Source organism: Xenopus laevis, chromosome 9_10S (assembly GCF_017654675.1).
Source record: "Xenopus laevis strain J_2021 chromosome 9_10S, Xenopus_laevis_v10.1, whole genome shotgun sequence".
Classification (NCBI taxonomy): domain Eukaryota; kingdom Metazoa; phylum Chordata; class Amphibia; order Anura; family Pipidae; genus Xenopus; species Xenopus laevis.
Window position 1 is genome coordinate 50201390 of NC_054388.1, and position 27325 is coordinate 50228714.

Consider the following 27325-nt stretch of genomic DNA (forward strand, 5'->3'; position numbering starts at 1 on the left):
TTGAATGATTTTAGCGCAAATAGCATTAGTGCAAAAAGCATCCCCAAATGTCAATCTCACTGCTTCGTGCAGAGTTCCAGGGCACCATCTTCTGCTTCTTCTGTTTTCTTCGGAAAGGGCCCGCCAACACTATTGGCACATCAACAGCCCATGACTAAGTGCTTTAAGGGCACAAAATGCATTGGGCACATGGAGATGTGTGAAATGTAAGTTGATTCTACAAATAAATATTGTTTTTACTTTATTTTTTGGCCCCTGTGGATTCATTTGAGTACTGGATAACCCCTTTTTGTTCCATTTGATTTATTCCAGCATGTGCAGATCGATCGATGGAATAAAAATTGCTTGATCGAACGATAAAATCCTTCGAATCGAACGATTCGAATGATTTTAATCGATCAAATGATTTTTATTCGATCATAAAAAACTTGGTATGTAGTCAAAGTATTTTTTAAAGAGACAGTACTTTGATTATCGAATGGTCGAATAGTCGAACGATTTTTAGTTCGAATCGAAGCCGAAGGTCGTAGTAGCCTATTCGATGGCCGAAGTACCCAAAAAATTACTTCGAAATTTGAACTTTTTTTCATTCGAATCCTTCACTCGAGCTTAGTAAATCTGCCACTTAATGTTTAATGAGTCATTATTAAATATTATTATTTGTGACATATTGGACTATAATTGTTGCATGTGGTCTTGGCATGGAAGGAGAGATGGTACAAATCAATCCAGTTAGCAGGTCTTTTCTGCATAGTAACATATAATTGCTTTGCTTGAACAAAAGCACTCCTGCTTATCAATTTTCACCCTCCAACCAAATCGCTGTTGGTCGCCTCAATGAAACTAATTTATTTACCTGTATCATTGCTTTGAAATAATTTATTCCACTATAATGAACCCATTGCCCACCATCAAAAGTTTAGGAAATAGCAGCCTTGTTTATTTAATCAAAAACAAGGAAAGGGGTGTTGGATCTGAGCCCCAGGCATATCAGGTCCAGTTGTCAAATGGATGCATTTGCTATTTATGAGTCTTGACCCACCTTTTTGACTTGAGTTCATTCAGTTATGGCAATTTGAATTGTAGTTCCACAGATTTAAAGGAAACAATAATAGTCTGTCTATGCTATATTCCCCCCACTTAAGGCTCACAGTGCCATGCAACATCTTTCATGCTTTGTTCTATTGTGAAGTGATGGATTCTGGGATTTGAAGTCTTTTTGCTTTCTAGCCGGCTCTTGCAATTAAATATGATTCTGCATTTTAACCAAATAAGACTGGAACCTATTATCTCTGCACTCTGGAATGTGCTTTCTCACTGAACAGTATAAAGGAAATCATGAATAATCAAACCGTGTATCTATTAAATTAATTTATGTAGAAAGAAAACATAAAAACAGCTCCTTCTGAGTTTCCAGCTGTCACAATACTAAAAGTGTTGAAAAGTCACTTAAAATGCAGAATAATGTAACAGGTGAAGGGCTGTGGTAATGTGAGTACTAAGAACATCTGCCCCCTCTGCCATATGATTACAATTTAAAAATGGTAACATATTTTTATTCATAATTTCCTAGTGGTAAAGGCACTCTAGAATTTGTTCTTGAATAATTCAAAAAAATGCTTTTGGAACAAACAGCCTACAAATTACTGCTGTGCCTCTCGTTTCAAAGGTAGAAAAGAAATTAAATGCTTTTGAAATCTCCTGCTTCACTAGTGTTTGTTCCATTATGTAAATGAAGGAATGAAGTGGTTTGTGTTCTGCTCACTTTGAGATATTGAAGCTCTGGAGATAGCAATATAAGGGCTGAGAACATGCCGGAAAGAGAGAGCAACAGTCTGATAAAGTTTCTTCTCAGCTTATTTTTCTTGTTGCTTGAATTATATTCACAATCCATTGTGAAAAGAGAAGATATTAAAGAAGATAAACAGAATACGCTTAAAGTATGAATTAGTCATTCCTGTGTCTCTCCGGCAAATGGTATCACTAAAAGAAAGAGGGAATTCAGAGGCTACAAGATTCTCATTTAGAGATAAAAACATTTTCTGTCATTTTAGATTTGTGACAATGAAAAGAAATATTACAGATCTTATTTTCTAGACACTTTACATCGGAGCAAGCTTCTTTTAATATGCATGACTGGTGTGACCAGATAAACATATAGCCAGTCAGAAGAATAGTGTATTTATGAATATATGAACCAACAGAAGCAATGGAATACCCATGAGGGTGAGAAAAAATAGCAAGAAAATTTGAATTTTTAGAAATAAATGTGACTAAAAATTCCAATAGGAATTTGTATCCTAATAGGGAAAAATTTACATTTTACAATATAATATTGTTTAATTATTTTTTAACTAAGACATTTTCATTGTTTTTTTTGGAAATATACCTGGCATGCATACTGTGCTTTCATTTAAAGGATAAGTAGACCTTTAAAAGAAGTGAATGTAAAATGAATGAGAGTGCTATTCTAAGCAATTTTATCATTTACATTCGTTATTTATTTATTTTTTATTCCACGATATCAAAGGATACATGTACTGATAATAGGAATGCATTTATTTCTAATAGCGCCATCTGCTGGTCAGTTTCCAACCAGTCTGACCACCAAGTAGTCAAGGAAATAGTCAGGAGAAAATAAGAGGTTGCTCTGATGTTCTTCTGCTTAGGAAAGATTTGAGAGAGGTTTCTAAGTGCAGCCTCTTTCTCTTTCCTGACAATTTCTCTGACTACTTTGTGGTCAGACTGGTTAGAAACTGACCAGAGGGTGGCACGGTTGGAACAAAATTCATTCATAATAACAGTACATGTATCCCTTAATATCTTGAAATAAAAAAAATAAATAATGAATGTAAATTAAAAAAAATGCTTAGAATAGCACTATTTACATCTTTAAATAGCATTCTGTATTTCCAGTGCAGATTCTAATTAGACATTTTCTGTATTTATTTCCAGGGGAATGTGACCTTTTCTTGCTCTGAACCACACATTGTACCTGTGACCTTTACTAACGCCAGCACAAGTTATCTGCTTTTACCTGGAACCCCACAAATGGACGGCATTGCCCTGAGCTTTGAGTTTCGCACATGGAATGAAAATGGCCTTCTGCTGACTACACAGTTTTCTGGAGGTTCTGGAATCCTATTGCTCCAACTGGTATCTGGGAAATTACTACTTGAAATCCAGGAAGGAGATCATGTGCTTACATTAAGTTCAGGTAAAACAAATTTTAAAATGTTAGTGAGTGCAGATGCATCTTGAGGTATGCCAAAGGCATATTGTAGGCTATCCCAACTAGATAAAAGTTTTCTTAGGATATTCTCAAATATTCCCTTTAGGATGCAGTGTTTGCATATCTACAGTTAGGGGTCCATTTACTTAGCTCGAGTGAAGGAATATAAGAAAAAAAACTTCGAATTTCGAATGTTTTTTTTGGCTACTTCGACCATCGAATTGGCTACTTCGACCTTCGACTACGACTTCGACTTTGAATCGAATGATTCAAACTAAAAATCCAAAATCATTTGACTATTCGACCATTCGATAGTCTAAGTACTGTCTCTTTAAAAAAAACTTCGACCCCCTACTTCGCCAGCTAAAACCTACCGAGGTGCCATGTTAGCCTATGGGGAAGGTCCCCATAGGCTTTCTAACAATTTTTAGGTTGAAGAAAAATCGTTCGATCGATGGATTAAAATCCAACTATTTGAGGTAAATCCTTCGACTTCGATATTCGAAGTCGAAGGATTTATATTCAGCAGTCGAATATCGAGGGTTAATTAACCCTCGATATTCAACCCTATGTAAATCTGCCCATTAGTGCGAAATGGCTAAAGATAATTTGAATTAATTTTAAATAGCTTTATTGTATTTGTATGTTTATATAAGTGTTGTTACTGGTGGTTACAAATGGGCAGATCTATTAAAATGTGAAATTAGAGATCACCACAGAAAAACTCCCCCGCTGCTAGACTGTAATACAGAATGTAGTAATGTCATCTAAAATATATAGGGGTTTGGGGTGCCAAGGCTAAAACTTCCAGGCTCAAGCATGGTTTCTATATCTGATTATCCTTGCTGCTAATAGTTTTTTTCCCCCAATTGGGTTTAAAAAAATAAATAAAAAGCACAGAACTATTGATGGGCAACTAAGTTTGCCTGGCACGAATTTGCGGCGAATTCCCGCGTTTCGCGTCAATTTCCGATTTTCGGAATTTTTTGTGAAAAGGTTAGAATTGCCTGATTTTTTCGTGAAAAGGTTTGAATTGCTCGATTTTTTTGTGAAAACGTTCGAATGGCTCTATTTTTTCATGAAAACATTACAATTTAACTATTTTTTCATGAAACCGGTAGAATTTCACGATTTTTTTGTGAACTTTTTAACATTTCCTTATAAAGGGGGAGAAGGAGAGGAGAAAAAGGTGGGGGGGTGGGGTTGAGTGAGACCTTCCGGTGGTTGAGGTGTTATATTTGATTTAGCAACAGTTCTTCTCTATATAGCCAAATATTCCATACGTCCTCAAATTTACTAAGCCTATTATTCAGTAAAGCAGTAAGCTTCTCCATTTCAATAGACCACCATAATTTGTTTCGGATTTCCTGCATCGTTGAACTTTTTTTTATTTTAAACCCACTAGGCAAAAAAAAAAGGCAGCAAGCCAAGGTAATCAAAAGTTTTCCTAAACTGGATCAAGTATACAAAAATTTAGTTTTATCTTTCGCCAGCATCCTACAATTTTTTGTAATATACAACAGTATCCTAAATGCTATTGTACTGCGTTAAATAGCATAAAAGTATAATGATCAATAATTTTTTGACACTAATTATGAGGAAAAACCTGATGCTGTGACAATACAGATTGTTGACACATCCTGTTTGATAAAATCTTCAAATTAATTAAAGTTATGTTTTTCCTAGGTAACAAAAACTAAATAAAAAAAAACAGCAACATCCTTATTTATGTAAACTGATTTCTATAGGATTTTTTCTTACAATAATTCATTTCTAGTGCTTCTGGTACAGAAGTAACTGATTCCTTGACAGCGATATAATGGAAAGCTTTTAACTCAAAGCAATAGATATGTCTGAGGTATATCATGGGAAAATAACTTTTCAGCGGTCGGATTCTATGTTGAGGGTGACTTAACCAGCATAGGTATCTGCTGATTGTTTTCTGGAGGAAACACAATATCTGATTTGGTAAAGGAGCCAGTGGAGGATAAATCTTAAGTCCTGAAGGATGAATGGTGTATGGAATGTACTTCTGTAAGAGCAAAATAAAGTTCATTAAATAGAATACTTGGAAATATAGTTCTACAAAAAAAGGAAATACATCTTATGGATGTTCCCTTTGTAGGACATTGATAAAAATAGCACAACAAGCTTAGCAAACCCTTGATTCATATTTACTTCTATCTGACACTCTGTCCTGGCTAAAAAAGTGTTTTAATGGTCATTTTCTATCTTTTAAAACTTCATAATATGAGTTAAGAAGCCCAGAAGCTGCTACATTGTATTTTTTATATTATAGCAATAACTTTGCTGGAAACATTGTATTTTCAGGTATTAGTGATTTGTACACTGCAATGTCATGGTTGTAGTTGCCTCCACCATATGTAGACATGGCTTTTATATGTAATACAATAGCTAAGATGAAAAAATAATGACTTAGAAGGTAGGCATAGTGATAATTAACATGATGCTGGGTTGGAAACTAGAGGATATCCAAGTCAACTATACTTGGGGCCACAAAGGGACTCCTGCAACTGCACAATGCTTAAGATATACAAGTCATGTATGGAATATCATATATATGGAATATCATATATATGGAATATCATATATATATATATATATATATATATATATATATATATATATATATATATATATATATATATATATATATATTTAAATCACTTGAACTGTATCCAAAACTTCATCACCACTACTACCGAAATGTATTAACATATACTAAAATAAGAAAGCCAAATGCCAACTCCATTAGTAACAAAAACATAATTTTGGTTGATATGTCTCTGTATGACAACTGCATTCATGCAACCAGCAGGTTCAAAATTGCCTCTATATACTTTTCAATGTTAACATTTATATTACGATCTGTTGGTTCAATATTTCCTCTATTTAATTTTCTTTTTTAACATATATATTACGGCCTGTTGGTATTTTTCAACGAATAACTGAATCTTATATAAGCAAGTCTATCAAAGGTAACTAGTTATTTAGGAAGATGTTTTCTATTTTCCCAGGTAGTGGTTTAAATGATGGACTTTGGCATGCAGTCACCATAAATGCAAGACGCCATCGCTTGACTCTAACACTGGATAATGCAGCCTCTTCTCCAAACCACTTAGCTTTCTCAGTGCCAATGTTTTCCGGAAGCAGATACTATTTCGGAGGTAATAATATATTTGACTTAAAAATGTCAAAGGTTTCCATGTGGTACGACCTATTTAAGTGGCATAATTAAACATGAAATTGGTTGGTTCTGTTCTGTCCTTTGTGTTCATTGAGACACAGTGACCTGGATTTACAATGTGATCTATTTTAAAATGCACCATCAAAAACAGGTTACCAATCACATTGCCATTTATATTTTATTACCTCCTGAATCCCAAAGGCTGGGATTTGAAAATGACAATGTTATTACCAATGGACATAAAGTAATTGAAGTACCTTAGCAATGTGCCACAAATATTTGTAGATGTCCTATAAGTGAACTCTGCAGAGGTCGGAAGATATAGAGTATGGAACCAGTGTAATAGGATTTATTAAGAATCCATATTTGAGTAAGAGACATCACAATGGAACTCAGGAACTCTCAGGAGCCCTTCATATTCAGTGCTTTGTTTATCTGGAAATCTCGATCAAAAATCTTAATTTTTTTGCCTTGGGGGTCAATTATATTGATAAAGGTACTTTCAAAAAGGACCCCTTCTGTACTGAATTAGTTTATCAATGCTTAGTAGTGATGGGCGAATTTGCGCCGTTTCGGTTCGCCGAAAAATCTGCGAAATTCGCGAAACGGCAAAAAATTCGCGAAACGGCGCTGGCGTCTCGTTTTTGATGCCGGCGCCCGTTTTTGACGCCGGCGCCCGTTTTTCCGATGCCAGCGCCCGTTTTTGACGCCGGCTTTCGATTTTTCGGAAAAAAAATTTTGACGCCGGCGAATTTTTGCTGCGAATCGCGCAAATTAGCAGCGAATTCGCGCCTGCCGAATAAATTCGCCCATCACTAATGCTTAGGGATAGTGTATGAGTGGAGACTGCGAGCTAATTAATAACCCTCTCCTCTGAAACTTAGTATCATACCAACATCTTATTAAGCATCTCTCTTGTACATTTGGACTTTTAAAGGTTTAGATTTCATAGAAGTCAATGGTAGCTGCACTGATCTTATTGAACCACTTTTAATCAATTCGGACTTTTAGAGGTTTCGATTTTTTTTTCTATAGGAATTGTCAAAAAACCTCAAATATTATTTACTCATATTTTTTAGTGAATTGTTCAGCGCTTTTTTTCATTCATACTTTTTATATTCTGATATTTTAATAAATTCCATGACATCATAGTTATAGAAAATGTGAGTTAATCGTGGTTTCAAAAACCTCAAAAAACACTAAAATTCAACCTTTAATAAATAGGTCTTCGTGACAAAGTTATGATTAAGTTAACCTTCCATCCTTAAACTCTTGCACACAGTACTTTTAAGGGTTTTTATGATTTATCAATGATTATAAAGTCCAAACAAATCTCTCATCAATTTTTATCTCTCCCGTTAATATTATTATTTGCCACCTAGAAGATATATTACCAAAACAATTAGGGCCACCCTTCTTCTCCACTTCCACTATACCTTCAGTGGTTCTCATGTTGCAGCTATGGCTAGCCCTAAAACATTCATGTTATACTGTATATACCAAACTATATTAATGCAACCACTTTTTTCTTCATCTAGGTATTTTACAGTGTTTATTTTGACTTTGCCAAAGAATCAATACCATCTTGCATCTTAATCCATAAAAAAGGTTATTTTTGAAGTCGGGGCACAAATCATGTAATAAGAGATTTTGTTTTATATAGCAAAACATACAATAATTTCTCAACAATTCAATAGACACATTTTCAATAAATCTTTGCAAGAATTACATTTTCAAGTTAAATGATAAAAAATAGTCCATTCCATGATGCACTAGAATTAGTGTTGTGCATGTGGTTGTTGATGGATATGAACAAATATTCTTCCAAAATTCTGATGTTCAGTGGCAATTTTTTTTCCTGTTGCCTGTCACCCGCTTTTCTCAAGGTATTCCGTATACCGCCCAAATTCAATTCAATAAGAAAAACGTCTAAATAAATACCAGTTTTACTCATAAATCTCAAGGGAGTTTTCATGCAATAAACTAATTATTTAAATCAAATTAAATCTGACCCAGTGTTCTACTATATCTTAATGCATTAAGCAGCCCTTAGGAAAAATTACTTTAACTGTATAACCATAACCCAACATTTTCATCATGGATTTCATTGCTCTTTAAGTTTCTTCTTACAAATTGTTAGGCACATTTTCGACATACACCTTACTGATTGAGCTAATGTTTAAAAGAATGGTATACTTTCCCTTTAAATGTCAAAGAAAAGCCAGAATTGTAATTTTCTTGTTTATATAAAAAGACTCAGTAACTCTGATACCGTACTGGTAAAGTGACACAAACTGCAAGATAAACCCAGCTGTGTGATCCACAATTCCTACAGCAGAGGATTTTGGGTAATGAAGGGCAATACATCTCTGCTGTATTCATTTTGGGGGGTAGAGGTTCTGCATTACTTGTCTGGTTACTAATTTCATGATTTCCCCAATGAGAAACACATGATTCATTAACGTGTTTGTTATAGCATGTGATGAACAGCTTTGACCTGCTTTCTAAAAATATTTATTGCTGTATGTGTATATTTCGAGGACACGCCCCATTTAAATGTAAGATTAAATTTCAAAATATGTTCAAGGACTATGAGCGCCCCTATTAAATAAGGAGTTGCTTAGGTATTATTCTGTCAAAAATATAGACCTTAAAATGGGGCATGTTTAACTGTAGCATCTAAAAGTGCCACCCACTTTATCCATTGATAAGGACTTTATTAATTCTAGCAAATTATTCTATATATATTGCCAAGGTGTAGTAGTACACCACAAGAAACATTAGTCCTACTAGATGTAGTACGAAATAAATATCTATTCTGCATCTCACAAAGTGACATGCTCATAGACAGACTGGATGTGGATTACAGTTACACTCTTACCAGTTATGCATAAGATTCTGTGGTTTAAATTAAAAAGCAAAACAAATTGGGAGATCAGAAGGAAGGACCTCTACAACAACTATCTTTCCCTCTTCAATGAAACTTTAAGCTGGCCATAGACGCAAAGATCCAAATCGAGGATTCATAGGACTTTCGGACCGGGTGTGGAGAGTCCCGTCATTTTTTTCGTCTGGTGGAGTTCGGTCGTTTGGTCGATCAGACAGGTTAAAAGATTTCTGTCGGCTGCTGTTAATTTCTCTGCGTGTATTGCCGATCGTACGATCGTGTCAATAACTTTCGTACGATTGCTGTCAGGGGCAGAACATCGTCTGATCTGTTCTGTTCTACTTTATTTGATCTGAATGGTTAGTGGCAGGTCTGGAGATGGGGAAGTCCGATCGTTTGAGGATTCGAACGATTGGATCTTTGCATCTATGGCCATCTTAAATCCTAAGAAAATCTCACTGGACCCCTTCAGTCTTGGCAACCTTCCTCCAACTTCACTATCATCTTTTTATTTCCAAGCTCTTTATGTGACTAATTTATAACTGGACAGCTTTATCTTTTATTATGGTTTGTTTGCCTCCTTACAATCTGTTTTCTATCTACAATCTGGTTTGCTTGACTCCTTACAATCTGTTTTCTAACCTGATTTTTGAAATGCATTAAGCTCAAAATACTAATAACTCTTGACATTTCTCCTTCACAAACTTCAATCTCTTGGCATCCATGGCATTATCCTGCCCTGTTTTTTCCCTACCTTTAGAGTTACACTTATAGCATTTCCTACAATGAAGCACTACCTTTTTGCATGGCTCTTTCCTAGACCCTATATTGTTTTTTTTCTGAAAAACCAGCTCTTATAGTTGTCAATTCAATTTCTCTCTTCATCCAGTCAATTAAATCATGCAAGCTTCATCTATAGAATATATTTAAAGTTTAATTTTTCCGCACATGAACCGTTCCCTTGTTAATTAACTGGTTTGCACTTTGTAAAGCACTGCATTAATTTGTCGTGCTATATAAATAAATACAATTCATAGGATGCCCATACATTCAATAGTGGCATAGTTGATGAGGTTTGGGGAAAAATAGTACTTAACAGTAACCTTTTGTCCAATCTAATTCCAATTTGCTGGCACAATCCAAAAGGAACCACAAAGTTGCCCTTCAGAAACCCAAACATACAGGAGAGCCCTTCAGAAATCCAAACATCCACAAATGTCAGGTGGTTTGTGGCACTTGGGAGTCCCATGGAGCATCACATTCTTATGTGTTGCTCAGAATTTGCAAGCTGGTAAGCACAGAGGGATGCAATACCACTGGCAAGAATTATGTATAGGCCTCCCTTGCTTGCATTTAACAATACTATGGGTGAAATTGCTCCCTGTGTGGGAGCACAATTTCAAATCCCTTACTGCCCCAGCCCTTGCACCTGCAACATTGGTACAGTAAACTAGTTGTCTTGTCTCTAGGTATTCAGCAAAGCATTCGTTATGCTTTGCTATCTACAAATCTGCACCACTCCTCTGGTACTTTCCATCCAATTTTTATCAGATATTCTTGCAAATGTCAGCCATCAAATTATTTTTATTGGGGGGATACAATTTTCCTGAGTCCAAATCACTTACCCCCCAAACTAAGCTACTGAATGTAGCATTATGTATACTAATATCTATTAATTTGTCTGCACTTGATTCAATACGTTTTGCCATTACATTGCCAGTAGGGATGGGCGAATTTTTTCGCCTTGTTTCGCCAAAAAAAATTATGCCCATAGACTTGTATGGCATAGTGCGTCAAAATAAAAAGACGCGCGTCAAAAAAAATTCGCCAAGCGACAACATTTTTTTGACGCCCATAGACTTTAATGAGCGTTGGCGACATTTTGCCGGTGGCGAATTTTTAGCGAAACGAAACGGGTCAAATTCGCCCATCCCTAATTGCCAGTTTTGAAAAGTCTAAATCTAGAATATATGGCATTTCAGTGTATGCAAAGTTACTACTGTATGTCCATGTTTGATCCGTTGCAATGTGGCATTTCTGTCATGGAAAAGTTAATTTGGGTTTTTATTATTTATTACAATGCAAACATCAGACATCATTATTGCACCTCCCTCTTGTAGAATAAATCAAATTGAAATTCTGTCTCATAAATATATTTTTCTGTTTTAATTTTGTTCCTGATAAATTACTCTTTGAGAAAAAACAAGTTAAGTTAAAAAAAATTACACAGACATGAGAGGTGATAATACTTGTTATTGCAACTTTTATTTATGATGCCAATTCTGTCTCATCTATAAAACTTTACCTGCAACAATGCAAATAAATGAAGAAATTGAATCTGGTTCTTGTCTTCTTTTTTAGGAAAAGCATTAAAATGTACATCAGAATAGCTATAACAGGCCTCAGTTTTTTTAATTTCCAGTAGGAAATATTTAAGCATGTCTAAATCATTATTTTCCTATTGTTTTTACCACTTTGGCTCATTTCTAGATTATCCTTTTCTTCAACCCTCCTCTTAAATTATAATTCTGTAACAAGAAACAAAAAGATTATGCTGTGGCCAAGAAATTCAAGGGGTATGTCATCATTGGGGTAATGACCAGTTGAACTGGATCAAAATGAAACTTTTTAAAAGTTTGCTCATTGCCCATACAAAGACATACAATAAAACATCAGTTTTTAAGAATCTTAGCCAGGACTTCTACTTAAAATGGGTTTCAGATAGGATCTTTGCCCTGTGACAGAATGCTCTGTTATACAGAATCTCAGCCACAAAGCAGGACAAGACTGCTGCTTACAATGGGTATCAGATAGGAATTTTTATTGGTAAAAACTTAACAAATTATAAAATCTTTCAAATCAAACAAAATAATACATCACAATATTCAACCTATTAGCAAATATGAACCAGTTTTTCTTGATAGTTCATGGGATAAGGATTTTTCACACATGCCCTCCATTCTCCACACATACAAAAGAACACAAGTATTTGCAATTTCTAAGAAAATTAAAGCAACCTGCTTGCAGTAGTACTGAGGTGATGGTACCATTCCACAATATTCAAATGTTACTGTAGCAATTTCCCCAGAATAGTTGGTACGAACTGTCTTGAGGAAATATAGAAGGACAAGAACACTTAAAGATTTATATTCCTCCATTTTGAGGCATTTGAGGTGGAGCATCTGATCTCCTGTTCCTTCAGGCAACCCAAATCAGCCACCACAAACGTCACTATCAGCTCAATAATAACTTCCTCCTGGCCAAGCGATCTACTACAGCGGGATTGCCATAGGTGGTACCTCATCACTGATATTATCATGTACATCGTTCCTCCATCAAGTGGGTGTTGGAAAGACAAAATGCCATAGGCAGGGCCTGCATAAGAAAGTTGCCTAATGTAGGGTACTTTTAGAATCTCTGCCAACTGGTAAGCACAGTTTTTGTCACAGGGAAATCAATTAGAAAATGTTCCCGGGTTTCATCTGTGGAACAGCCCCATGGGCACTCAGATTTCCCCAAACAAAAAGCCTTCCCTGAAGAGCGAGTCAGTTAAGATCAAAATATTTGGGGGCACCCTTCTGTCATTGAGCCCCTGGAGTCTCTGAGAAAGAACGTCCCCATATAGTCCCTCAAGGCTAAGGGAACATCAAAATAGGTTCCCAGGATCATGCAATAGATTTGCTTTCTCGGAAGAGATCCCAGTTCACCAATTCCGACATACCACTTCTTCCAAAGTTTCAGCCCCAATTCAAGATGTGGAGGGAGATGACAACCACGCACCCGGACTTCCTTCACACTACCGCAGAGCACCCAATCTCCCGCTGGAGGCAATACCCAATCCCTGATGCAACATTACCACAGTAATCAGTTCTTCGGCCCAGTTACACTAAGTTGAACTTCAGGAAGATAGATCCAAAGAAGGCCACTGGACATAACATGCCCAATCCTCCCTCTTTCCTCTGCAAGTAAGTAATGCCCCTTTTTACTGGATTCAGCCTGCTCCCCCAGATTAGATCAGGCTGTAGATCCGAGCATAGAGAGCTTCAAGTGGTGGTGACACATAAGAAACAAACAAAAAGATAGGAACCAGGTAAGTATTCATGAGCTTCATCCTCTCTCTGTCGGACATCCTTTCCTTCGCTGCACTATAACATTTCTGACATCCAACTTTTCTTCCCAGTTTTGCCTAGCATCGTGTCCCTCCACAAATTTGATCCCTAAATCTGAGTTGGGGCTTTGAAAAATCCTGTAGCGGAAAGCCCTCTCCTCATTTAATGAGTAACTTCTGATTGTCTTGGACAGCACCCTTACATCTTTGAGACAAGAGACTGCTACGTGACATTATCCACATAGGTTACCGATCTGAGGGGTTGATCGCAAAAACATAAAGAATGCCATTCATTGATACTGTAAGTGGAAAGCTTATTACCCCTTTTGTACAAAGCTGAGAGACATCTAAGACATCTAAAGAATGTTCCCTGGATGCCATACTTTGTCAATCATACTCATGATCCACTCAATCAAAGGCCTTAGCCTGATCCATAGAAAGAAAGTCACGTCCAATGTTTCGGACTTTGCATAATTCCTGTATAGTAAGGACTGCCCCAAAGATGATCCACCAATTCACCATGCAGAACTGGACAGGAGATAATAAATTGCATGGCAATAAAATCAGTCTAGTAAAATGTATATGTGCGAGAAGCTTCCTTTCAATGTTGAGAAGGGCAATTAGCCTCCAACTCTCAACCTGCTTTGGACCCTACCTTTTGACAACAAGATCAAGAAGGATTTTCTCATAGAGGGGGCAAGATACCCCCTTCCAGGCAGTCTCTAAAGACCTCTACAAGAACCGCCAGCTGATCTTTAAACTTCTTATAAAATTCAGCTGTAAGATCATTCGGCCCTGGAGCCTTCTTTTTAGCAAGGCAAGTCAATAGCAGCTTTGACCTTGTCCTCCCTGATCTCAGCTGCCAAAGGCTCAAAGTCCAAATTGGTTACATCAGACCCTGGGGTTGTCTCTAGGAAGGATGAAGTCTTCCCCTTATCAAAAGCCTTTGCCCGGAACAGAGAAGAGTAAAATCCTTTCACAATCCTAAGGATGCCCTCCCTTGATGTTTGTAACTCACCCTTGGGATCAATCAGACCAGTGACAAATTTTATCTCAACATTTTCCATGCAGTTTAAAAAGGGGTCGGTGAATGAAAACTCCCATAGTCCCTTTCCTGCACAAGAGATTTGTAGCGGCTGTACTGACATTCTCTGACCTGGTCCTTCAGCTGGGTAATTTTTGATCCCTCCAGCCCATCTGATATAGAGGACTCCATCATCTTTACGAGAGTCATGTACTTCTTATACCTATTACCCTCCCTACTTACAGATAGATTTTGGAACAGAGCACAGAATGAGCACTTAACATCCTCCCACCACAATGACACAGAGTCATAAAAATCAACTCTCCCAAACTGGTGCTGAAGAAGTGCCTCAAAAGACTGCTGAATTGACTTGCCCTCCAGGGAATCTGTGCTAAGCCGCCACAGACCCTTGCCCTTCTCTGGAATAGACAAAGTGCCCAATGTAAAGGAAAAGGTTAGATGGTCTGAGTGCTCAACCCCATCTTCCCTAACATCACCAAAATCATCACCCATCTGGGCAAAAGCCATATCCAAGTGGCTACTCCTTACCCCACACCTGTAAGTATGCATCACTCTCCTGCCTTCCCAAGTGACAACATCAATCAATCTGGCTTGCTGAATGAGCTGTTTAAAGAAAAACTTTCTGACTTACTTAATCTTCCTGACCGTTTTTGTGGTCTAAGGACCTGTTTGAAATCACCAGCCAGGTTGACAGAGAGTGACGTGTATAAATAGGGCTAAATTTCAGCCAGCAAAGCCCTCCTACCTGACATACAGTAGACTGTGGCCCATAAACGACGAAAATGTCTGCCATTTATAGTCACATTCAACAACAAACAGCGCCCCATCTGAATATTAAGGAGACAATGTACTCCAATATTGAGGTCACATCTAAATAATAGTCTCTCCTCCACAATGGACCAGAATGAAAGCCCATGCTGCCAGTCAGCCTTTGCCTTTCTCAGATCCGAGTAGTAAGAGCAAGGGTATCCTGAAGGAAAAACACCGCCATGTCTGAATTCGCTATGCTTTCAAAAGCCAAAAATCTGGCTTGCTGAGTTCTGACACTACACACATTAGATGGTACAGACCTAATTGGAAAAGATGCTATCATGAATATTTGATATGGTTTGTCCCTTCCTTCCCTTCACTAAAGAATGCACTGGATCCCCATACCATTTAACTTGGTGACCAAATTGAAGTTTTTGATGATTATCACTCACTGGGTTTCTGGCCAGAGTCTGGGAGCTGTTTGCAGTTTCTCTTGCTAACCCCTTTCCCTAGTTATTTTCTTTGAAGCCAGTTGAACCTCCGTATCCTCCTCCTTCAACTCCCTTGGGTTGTTTCTTCTCTCCCCATCCTCCCTAGCTCCTTTTGCTCTTCTCTTTCTGCCCTATTACCCCAGGTCTCAGAATTATTATCTAGCACTGAGAACTTATTCCCAGTATTTATTCCTGAGGCACCTTCTTCTGGATCTAAATGATGGGCATACTTTTTAGACTATTTGTTTTTAACTTTTTTCCAGCCATCATCTATGTTACCATCAGTTGCCACCTTACCTTCACCTCCTCTAACTACCTTCTCTGGTCCTTTACCTTTTCTGGTTGTTTGTTTGCTGCCTAAACCTCTGCCTCTTAGAAATTACTTTCTGTGGCTCCTCCTCTTGCTTATGCTCTACTTCCCTTTCCACCAGCTGCATTATCTTTCTCATCTCTCGGTCTATCTCAGGGAAGAGCTTCACCATATTATTTTATGCTTCCAGACACCTCCTGTGGGAATGGCCCAGAATGCACCTAACATGGTCACAAATGTATGCCTCATTCCCAGCATGCACAGCATTACAAAGTGCACACTTCAATATAGTGCATGCTTTTGCAGGATGATCTCTAGCCCCACACTTAAAGCATCTCCATGGCTGGCCTACATCCTGTGTCTAAATGAAATACTGCTTGGTTTAAGTTAATCACTTAAAGTTCAAGTGTCAGCCTTGATGAAACCAACCGTCTTTAAACTCAGGCAGAGTGTCAGGATTTTAGAATTGATTTCTTTGTAAAATGGTAAGTGTGGGTCAATAGTACCTTGTTAGCTGTATCCATGTCCAACTCTCTAAAAGAGATCCATGCATCCTCATTATTTGGAACCCTGGAAAAACATTCTGCTCTATATTCATTTTCTCATTTTGTTACATCCAGCTTATACCCTACCCAAGTGTATAATAACCTTCAAATAAAACATTCAATTCTTTATATAGTATATAGTGACTATTTCAGAGATACTTATAAGTGGATTCCATAATTATCAGAATATGGTCAATGAAAGCACTGCTTCTATACCAATTTTTTAAAGAACATTAAGATATCTCCAATTCTCCAATTTACTACAATCCACAAACAGGGCGTGTTAGTACCATACATTACATGACAGGGGCTCTGTATAAAACCAGACCAACCTCCATCAATATGACATGACAGTTTGTATAACAAATGCTAAACTCCTAAATAACCCTCTAACTTTTAAAGCCATATAACTGTCCAATTAATATCATAATCTACAAAGCTGGTCTGGAACCAGCCTCCTGCTCCAACCAAATTCACTTTCTAGGTTGTATACCCATTAGTTGCAAGGTTTGCATGCTTATGTCAAAACTTCCCTCTAAACATATATGTTGGGTCCAAGACTCATCTACATCTAGGTATAACTTAAGCAAAGTGCCGAGCAAAGGAGAGGGAGAGTGGCATGCTTAGCCTTACTCTGTACTCTGGAAACGAAAGCAGTAATACATCCCTTGGATTTGTAGTCAATCCCATCAAGGCAAGGGGTCACAATAAACATGTCAGCCAACTACACTCAAGTCATTACTGGTTTGTCCAGTCCTACTCATTCACATTCACATTTTTTCTGGAGAGGGGACATGATTACTATGTCCATGTACCATTTGAGTCATTTAGAACAACACCATAAAGGTCACTTTTCCATATGTTTTGAAAATGTGGAGACAAAAAAATTGTTTCGGCTTCATATTTGAAATTTAGGATAGAAAGGAAGGGTGGTTTTGGTTGAGTTATAGCCCTGAAAGGCCCCACAAAATGAAAGAATTATAGTAGGGTGCTAGAGCAATTATGTTTCATATGCTTGTGATCACAATGGGGGGCCTGCAGAATACTGAAACTACAATGAGGAACGTGAAGGTCTGAAAACCTCTGTTTTTGGAGGTTTGGTGTAAAACCGTGAAAGGGTTATTGCTGTCAAAGTAAATGTGTATTTGCCCTTTAAGATTTCCCAGCGACTCCTGATATCCTCATATAGCTCTTTAACAAGATTATGCTCAGTCTTCTATCATTGTTTGGTGAATCTATATGGTTAAAGCAATATATATATATATATATATATATATATATATATATATATATATATATATATATATATATATATATATATATTGCATAAAAAAAGTATTTTGGGAGGTCAATATTCCCTTTAGACTCATTGCAACTGGAAGATGGGGGTTCCCCTGCTCTTTAATCATCCAGTTGTTTGGATTTGGTAATTTCTGTATTAGTGTGCCCCATTTCTGATAAAAGTTGCCAAATACTGTATTCAGTGTTGTAGCATTTAAAGCTGATTTTATTTTTACATAGAAGGTGACTTTTTTTTACCCCAGCTGTGCTCTGTCTTTCCTCAGCTAAATGAAATAAACTCATAAATAAATGAAAATGTAATCACTCTGTGACCTGAAATGATTATTCTGGCACAGAGAAAAACCTAAAAAGGATGTTGAGCCACTCTCTAGATTTCTGCCTTTATAAATTGAGATTTTACGACAAAGCTTATGTTATAAGTGACCCATCAGAGTTATTGGGACCACAATGTCAGATACCAGTACTTCTGTACAGAGATACATGCATTATCTACAAAGGGATAAGATGCCATGTTTCTGTTCTCTTTTCTTCGAGCAGGCTGCCCAGATCATCAGACAGATTCCCACTGTATCCATCATGTTCCTTCTTTCCAAGGCTGCATGAGGCTCATCTTTATTGATAATCAGCCCAAAGATCTCATATCAGTTCAGCATGACCTTACTGGCAAGTACAGTGACGTGCAGATTGATACGTGCGGAATCAGAGACAGGTAAGTTGAACTCTGACTTCAAATTTCTAATTAATTACAATATAAAACTGAAACACTTTGGCATATTATCCTCTGGTGGAACCATGTTCTTATTTCTTATGTGTTTTTTTTTTAATAAGAAATTTTAAAAATGAGTTATGGAACAAGGGGATTATCCAATTTTGCACTTTTTTTTTCATGTGATAAAAAAAAAAAGTCTGATCACTTTTAATGACAAAAGTGCTCCATATGTTTCCCCATCACATGGTCAAGTTGATCAATGACTATTGAAATATGCCAACTAATCATCATATAGAGAGTGGCTTCACAAAATCCCTACAGATGCCAGTTAGTCACAAGTAATTGAGTTTTTTGGGTCCAAAAGACCTCATGCTGAGAATATATCAAACTGTGGAGGACCAAGAAAATTATGAGTCAGTGCTGTAAACATGCTACCAGTCTTAATTTGCACTACTTAACTTGAATTTCTAGTTAACATCAGCATTATAGGCTTCATTCATCATATCCCACCACCCAGTTATATCAAGGAATTACAAAAAGCGAGCCTGAAAAGCAGGGTAGACCGCATATTATAGTATATAAGATAATTCTACAAAATACTATTTATAAACTGTTTTTAGAGAATCTGCTGGCCACTGCAGTATGGGGTTAAAACAAATACAATAGTAGTTGACAATAATTAAATCCAAACTTTGGCCTCTCTCCTCTAGTTAGACACCTAGCAAACTCGCCAGACACAAGTATATTTAATTTAGGTGTTCTATCCTTTCTTTTTTCACTCCTCTGGTGCCTGCTGGACATTCTCTATGCTTTCTGCTATCTAGTTAGCACTCTCAGTCGGCGGGCATTTGTAGAGAATTTCTGTCAACATTAAAAATACAAAGAGGCTGCTGAGCATGTTCTGTTGTTTCCTGTGAATATCTACAGTATTTTAAAACGAATGAGTACAGAATACACAATAAGTATAATGATTTACGAGGAGACTTTATCTGAAGATTATATTATGATGCAAATTAGGGACCTCCTCTGGACAGACATCTAACACCATACTACAATTATAGCTATGTCTCTAGGCCAATTGTGAGAGAGCCATGAATGGAACTTAATGAAAGTATAAGTGAGTGAACAGTTTTATTCTGAATAAACATCTGATTGGAGGCCTTTCTATGAACAGAGATGTTACACTGGAAATGAGATACAAACTTTTATTCAATCTCTCGACAATAACATCTCTTAGCAGGGACTATGATAGTCTAATTTTATATTTCTCACAATCCTTTTCACTTCTGCACCTGGTCTTTCATTTTCTAAAGATTATGTAGGAATGAAGGAATGAGAGACAGAAAGATTGAAGGGAAATAATATTTCTTAATTATTTCTTGTATCTACTTTACACTAGATTCTGAGGAGTCTGTGTAGGAAAGATAATGAAGAATTTCACAGATGATGATAGATAGATAGATAGATAGATAGATTATAGATAGATATATCTGTATATCTCAGCCTCCAGCCTTTCATGCCTTTATATGGTCACATAACCCCTTAGTGACTTCTAATATCCTATTAATTTACAGTAGGGGGTACATTAACCCTTTTAATATGTGAGTGATACTCAGAGTTCCCTGTATAACTCAACCTGCAGACTTGTGTCTTTTTATGGTCACAGAACCCCTCAGTGGTATCATTTTAATTTACAGTATAAATGCTTTATAATGCATGAGTACATTATCCCTTATAATACATGAGTGTTATGCAGAGTTCCCTTCATAACTCAGCCTGCAGCCTTGTGCTTTTATATGGGCACCCCTTAGTGACTTTGAATATCGTTATAATTTACTTTAGGGGGTGCATTATCCCTTATAATACATGAGTATTACTAAGAGTTCTATGTAGAACTCAGCCTGCAGCATCATGCCTAGTCGCAGACCTTATAATTTTCAATAGGGGTATATTTGCAATTGTATATTAGTAAATTGATATCTGTTATACTGGCAATTGTATTATTATTACACAATGGGTAGTTTCACTCGCATATAAAATCCTACACTGACATATAAGAACATACTCATGTTAATCTATGTTCTATGTTCCACATACCTCTATATTATCGACACACCACCAGATAATACCAAAGACTAAAAAGTCTGAGAATATCCAAAACAATTATTTATTTTTTTTGCTTTTCACATTTAGAAATAGCAGAATAATAAGGAGGTAGACAAGCACCAGCATATACTCCTACATGTTATTCTCTTAGCAGGTGAAGTGAGGCTAAATGGAAAACTTTGATTAGCGAGGAACATTACACCCGTGTGACTTAAAGAGTCTAGAAAATCACATGTCAATTTTCTATTCTATTACCCACAATTAGGGATGTAGCGAACGTCGGAAAAAAAGTTCGCGAACATATTCGCGAACTTGCGCAAAAATGCGAGCGGTTCGCGAACGGTTCGCGAACCCCATAGACTTCAATGGGAAGGCGAACTTTAACATCTAGAAAAGACATTTCTGGCCAGAAAAATGATTTTAAAGTTGTTTAAAGGGTGCAACGACCTGGACAGTGGCATGCCAGAGGGGGATCAAGGGCAAAATGTATCTGAAAAATCTGCCTGTGTGTGCTTGGAAGAGATAGTGTAGGGGGAGAGCTGTTAGTGATTTCAGGGACAGATGATAGTAAGTTTGCTGGCTAGTAATCTGCTTGATACTGCTCTGTATTGGAGGGACAGAAGTCTGCAGGGATTTGAGGGACATTTTAGCTTAGGTAGCTTTGCTGGCTAGTAATCTACTGTTCTCTTTAAACAACTGCCATACGTTGACCTTGTAGGCATTGTTTGCCCAGTTTTTTTGGACGCAGCCACTGAAGCACAGTTGCCAGAAAAAATATGCCATATAAATGCTGAAAATAGTCATTTTTCGCCATTACGTAAAATATATTATGGCTGCTTGAAAAAAGTGACTCCGGTGTTTTTTCTGGAGACGGTAATATTATGGATATTTAGACAGAATGGGAACAAGGTCACACAGCTCGATGGCGGGTTGAAGAAAACAGTGTGCAAATAATGCCTACAAGGCCAACGTATACACTACTACAGCGGTGGATACGGATTACGTAAAATATATTATGGCTGCTTGAAAAAAGTGACTCCGGTGTTTTTTCTGGAGACGGTAATATTATGGATATTTAGACAGAATGGGAACAAGGTCACACAGCTCGATGGCGGGTTGAAGAAAACAGTGTGCAAATAATGCCTACAAGGCCAACGTATACACTACTACAGCGGTGGATACGGATTACGTAAAATATATGAATGCTGCTTGAAAAAAGTGACTCCGGTGTTTTTTCTGGAGACGGTAATATTATGGATATTTAGACAGAATGGGAACAAGGTCACACAGCTCGATGGCGGGTTGAAGAAAACAGTGTGCAAATAATGCCTACAGGGCAAATAATGCCTAAAAGGTCAACTTATACACTACTACAGCGGTAGTAAAATAAAAAAAAGTAAAATAAAAAAAAAATGAATATTAAAAAAAAAAATTAAAGTTGGTGCTGCTGAACTACTAGGAGCAGCAGATTAGCACACCAGTCCCACTCCCCAACACTGCTAGACTAATAGCACTGGGCTCTTATAGTAGTAGTAGTAGTAGTAGTAGTAAAACAACAAAAAAATAAATAAAAGCAGTCCTTACAAGGACTACTGTTATTGCAGCAGTCAGCAGATGAGATCAGAAGCAGGACAGCTGCCCACTGCAGCTACATACAGAGCACTGCAGTAGAAGGTAGATTACTAGCCAGCAAAGCTACCTAAGCTAAAATGTCCCTCAAACCCCTGCAGACTTCTGTCCCTCCAATAACAGAGCAGTATCAAAACGATTACTAGCCAGCAAACTTTCAACTGTCCCTGAAATCACTAACAGGCAGCAGCTCTCTCCCTACACTATCTCTTCAGCACACACAGGCAGAGTGAAAAAACTCTGCAGGGCTTCGGTTTTTATAGGGAAGGGGAGTGGTCCAGGGGAGAGCTTCCTGATTGGCTGCCATGTACCTGCTGGTCTGGGGTGAGAGGGCAAAAAAAAGCGCCAACAATGGCGAACCCAAAATGGCGAACGTCGCGCGACGTTCGCGAACTTCCGGCGAGCGCGAACACCCGATGTTCGCGCGAACAAGTTCGCCGGCGAACAGTTCGCGACATCTCTACCCACAATCAGTCCTGCAACTTAAAATATCTTTATTAATCATTAGATAGAAGGCAATCTAGCAAATGTTGATCCCCAGGACATGATTGAAGCTCAGCATCTGGGTACAGTAATCTAAGTATATAGCTAAATCTCTATATCTATTTATCTCAATTCCTTAGTAGCAGTAAATTAAACTCAAAATACCAAACATAAACAGCAAATTCACTTTAGAGAAAGGTCAAGTTCATTATCCGCCCATGAAACTTTGAATTCAAGAAATTGTTGTATAACCAAAGTCTTACATCTTACTCATACTCATGCTAATGTCTTAGGCAAAATTAAGGTAGGGTACATGCAATGCAACTAAAGGGGTCCCAGCCATTATTGAGGCTATGAAAATAATGATTATTACAGTATAGTATGGCATAAAGATCCTAAATATTAAGTAGTAGTATAGGATGTATAGGATGTAGTATAGGATGGAGCACACAGTAGGCAAAATCTGCTGCAATAAATTTTATTCGGACCACAACATGTTTCAGATCAGCATGGATCCTTTTTCAAGGAAAGGAAAAGGATCCATGCTGATCCGAAACATGCTGTGGTCTGAATAAAATGTATTGCAGCAGAGTCTGCCTACTGTGTGCTCCATCCTATACTACTTTGCGTTATTATATGTTGGTCTACTGGTGTGGCCCATTTGGAGCACTCTACACGTTGGACTAAACCTAATGCATTGTCAAGATCCTAAATGTTTCACTTGCCTGTATCTGGGGACCCTTGTAGAAAAAGTGGGTTTGTTTTCTACTAACTCGTTTAGTACATGCAACAAAAACAACGGTATCCATAAGACCCTTGGCAGACATTAAATTGCCACAAATTTAGGTAGTTGCTAACTTTCAGACACGGTAGTGGTGGAAAGGTTTGAATTTGCCTGTTTACATTAAAGGAGAATAAAGCTCAATTAAGAAGTGGGCAAGAAATGTTGTGCATTATGTTTTGGACTTCTGTACCAGCCCGAAGCAGCCACAGCCCTTTAGCAGTAAAGATTTGTGCCTTCAAAGATGACCCAGTATTTTCTCATCTTCTTTTCTGCACATACTCTGTTGTATCAGTTACTGAGCTTAGGGACCAACTCAAAATATACAATAAGAAACCAATGCAAGATAATTTGTGGCAACCCCTAAGCTGAGCTTCTCAACAGCTGATCAGAGCCTACTGAGCATGTGAGTGTCGCAGACACTTTCCAAGATGGTGACCCCCTGTGACAAGTTTGAAGTCCTGGATCATTGCTGCTAAAGGCTGGTACAATAAGTATATAGTATATAAAATATGGCATTTTAAACATATTCATTTTTAGGGGTTTGTTCTCCTTTAAGATAAACAAGCTACTGATAAAACTAATTTATTAGCATAGGGGCTAAATTGCACAAGTTCAGTTGAAATTACCTATTAGCTTTATTCAGTCCAAAGGAGACAAGTTCCCATTGGCTGTCAATAGACAAGAATACTTGTGCAGTTTAGCCCTTATCTTACAAAAATTATCATTGCTGCTGGCAGAATTAAATTCATGGTGGATGCACAGCTCTTGGTGCATAGAAGGACATCTCTTGCAATATTTCAAGAGGCAGGGTGGGGTGTAAAGTACAAAAACATGGCAGATTTCACCCATTTCTTGCACGTTTGCACCATGCTCTGCTCATAGTAAATTACTCCTAATATCTGAATAAACTGTAAATAAAGAGCTACATGAATCCTTATCAGATATTGATGGGGAGGGCAAATGATTTGGCCCTGTATATGTGGTGTATGGCTGCCTAGTGGTGCAACATCAAAGATTAGGCAGAAAAAAGAATCCCATAAACTTATACGGTCTGCAAAATTTTGACATATGGTAGGATGGAACAAGCTAATGAGAGGCTTATTTAGGAATTATAAGATTTATATGTTAGGGAAACCTTATTAATTACACAGTTATCCAAAACCAAATACATTTCATAGATTTCTATTCTATCCATTTATCCAGAATACTTTCATTTACACAGCAGTCAGTACAAGTATAGAAAAAGGACTCAGCTCTAAATGTATTCAGTGTTATATAAATATCTCTTTGATTTGGTTTCATTGCCCGTAGCCCCAGTGTCCCTGTGCATGTTGCTGTGATGTTGATAAATAGAAAGTAAGTCTCAGTAATGAGCTTTGCTGGACCCGAGCACAGCGGTGAGACAATTTCTGGGGTATTTCAGCAGAAACACAATGCTTTCTCGCACGTAGGGGTTCTGTCTGCAATTCAGCGAGATGGAATATTCTGATCCCCTGGCATGAACAGATATTTAATAGAAATAGAATGCAGGTAGGTAGGGATTAGATGTAATTACGTCCAGAGTTTGTTCACTTTAAAGAGATTTGAATCCCAGTTTGGGAGCAAATAAAACAGTGAGCGTTGAATGTTCCATTAACCGAAAGTGGTTACAGCCAATAAAGGTTTCTTACTGGGGTCTAGATGGTCACTTAGGCCTAATCATTTTCTTAAAGAGACAATTGTTTCATATCAGATGATGTCACTATGATTGTTTTTTAAGCTTAAGTTATAAGAGTAGACATAATTACAAGAGCACTAAGGGGTGCAAAACAGATCACTCTGTCCAGGGTCTGATGGTGATCTGCACCTCACCATGGCATCGGGTACAATGCAGCTTGGTCCTTACTGTCTGTCATAGGGCAGGTGGCAAGTATGGTCTGCACCTAACGACACTCCATAACATGCATGTTTAAATGATGCACAAATTAAGGGACAGTATGGCACCTGTTTTTTGCACTTTGCACTGTTTACTCATTAATAAGCCAAATCAGGTGTGAGATACAGAGCATCACCACCATTTCTCACCTTGCTGCACAATATAGGGTTGCTACCTGGCCCAGTTTTTTACCAGCCTGGCTAGTAAAAATGTCAGAAAAGATAAACATATAGGAAGGCCAGTATGTTTTTCCAGAAAATTTGCACAAAATAGGAGACAGGTAGGATGGCCATCAACATACCTCTGTGAATACAGTTATGCTGAGCATGGGCATTACTGTATTTAATTGGCGATCAGAGATTTCTGGAGTTCAGGGTTGGCTGCAAAGTGCAGTAAACATATAAGACCCCATTGTGCTCTGAGAAATAGTGCTCAGTATTACTGATTCAGTGAAGGAGAAGCCCCCCTTGATAACATAGGAGAAGCAGTGGGCCCACCCCCTATTTATGTGTGTCATTTATGGAAAAACTATAAAAAGTAACAATATATTTACACTTCTTCACTGCTGTTTTTCTTCTTGTTTCAGTACTTTATATCCCTTTGCACTTATACACAATTTTATTTATTCTATATATATATATATATTATATATATATATATATATATATATATATATATATATATATATATATATATATATATATATATATATATATATATATATATATATACACATATAGTGAAACCTCGATTTTCAGTACCCTAATTTAAATTTTCCCCCACATTTTACATTTTGTATTTGTGGTCCCACCAATTTATAATGCATTTCAATCGCTGCATTTCCCTGATTTTAAGTAATGTTTTCCTGGATTTAATTTTTTTTTCTTCTATGAATATGATTATTTGTGAAATAAAGAGGTTTAAAATACTTACCAGGTGTATATTTTGCCATGGTTATGCTTCTAAATAATCAATTCCATTTAGTCTGCCCCTTATACAGTCCTACACCAATCACTTATTACTTTAGGTTTTGTATGTGACTGACAGAGAGACCTTGCACATACCCCCCATAGTGTAACATTAACACTGCAATGCTTAACCCTTGTAATTAACGCAGTAAATATTGTATCTTAAATCCTGTGCTCATATCCTTTCAGTACTTGAAGAAAAAGTTACTTTAACACATTTCCCTGATTTTACATTTTCCCAGATTTTACATAATTTGTTCTAGGGATGTACCAAATCCACTATTTTGGATTCGGCCGAACCCCCGAATCCTTTGCAAAAGATTTGTCCGAATATAACGAACGGAATCCGAATCTTAATTTGCATATGCAAATTAGGGGTGTGAAGGGGAAAACATTTTTTACTTCCTTGTTTTGTGACAAAAAGTCATGCGAGTTTCCTCCCTCCCCCTAATTTGCATATGCAAATTAGGACTTGGATTCGGTTCGGCCGGGCAGAAGGATTCGTCAGAATCCTACTGAAAAAGGCCGAATCCTGGCCAAATCCAGATCTGGTTTTAAGATTAATTTCCAATTATCCAATAATCCAATTTTCAGCGGCACAACTGGATTTGAAATGCGACAAGGTGCAGTTGTCTTTGGTATATTCAGTGCTCTGGGAGTCAGCATGGTACCGGGATTTCAAATTAATAAGAACATTTCTGCAAGGAGAATGGCTGTCCCTTTGGGTTATGTCATGAAGCTGGTAAAAGTTCTCTTGAGGCAGTGCCCGCTGCATAATAAAGAAATAAATATATGATAATAATATAATATAGATGCATACTTACATAAATAGATAGAACTTTTATTCTGTAAA

At 37.3% G+C, this 27325-nt stretch overlaps 1 protein-coding gene across 1 annotated transcript in view; it reads left to right on the forward strand.

The window, feature by feature from the left end:
* The window catches only part of cntnap5.S (contactin associated protein family member 5 S homeolog), a 274058-nt gene that overhangs the window by 129476 nt on the left and 117257 nt on the right, over positions 1–27325 (forward strand). The window contains exons 8-10 of the mRNA XM_018237742.2: positions 2956–3217; positions 6271–6420; positions 18416–18587. Of these exons, the coding sequence (XP_018093231.1) occupies positions 2956–3217; positions 6271–6420; positions 18416–18587 (584 nt within the window). The remainder of the gene's footprint in view (positions 1–2955; positions 3218–6270; positions 6421–18415; positions 18588–27325) is intronic.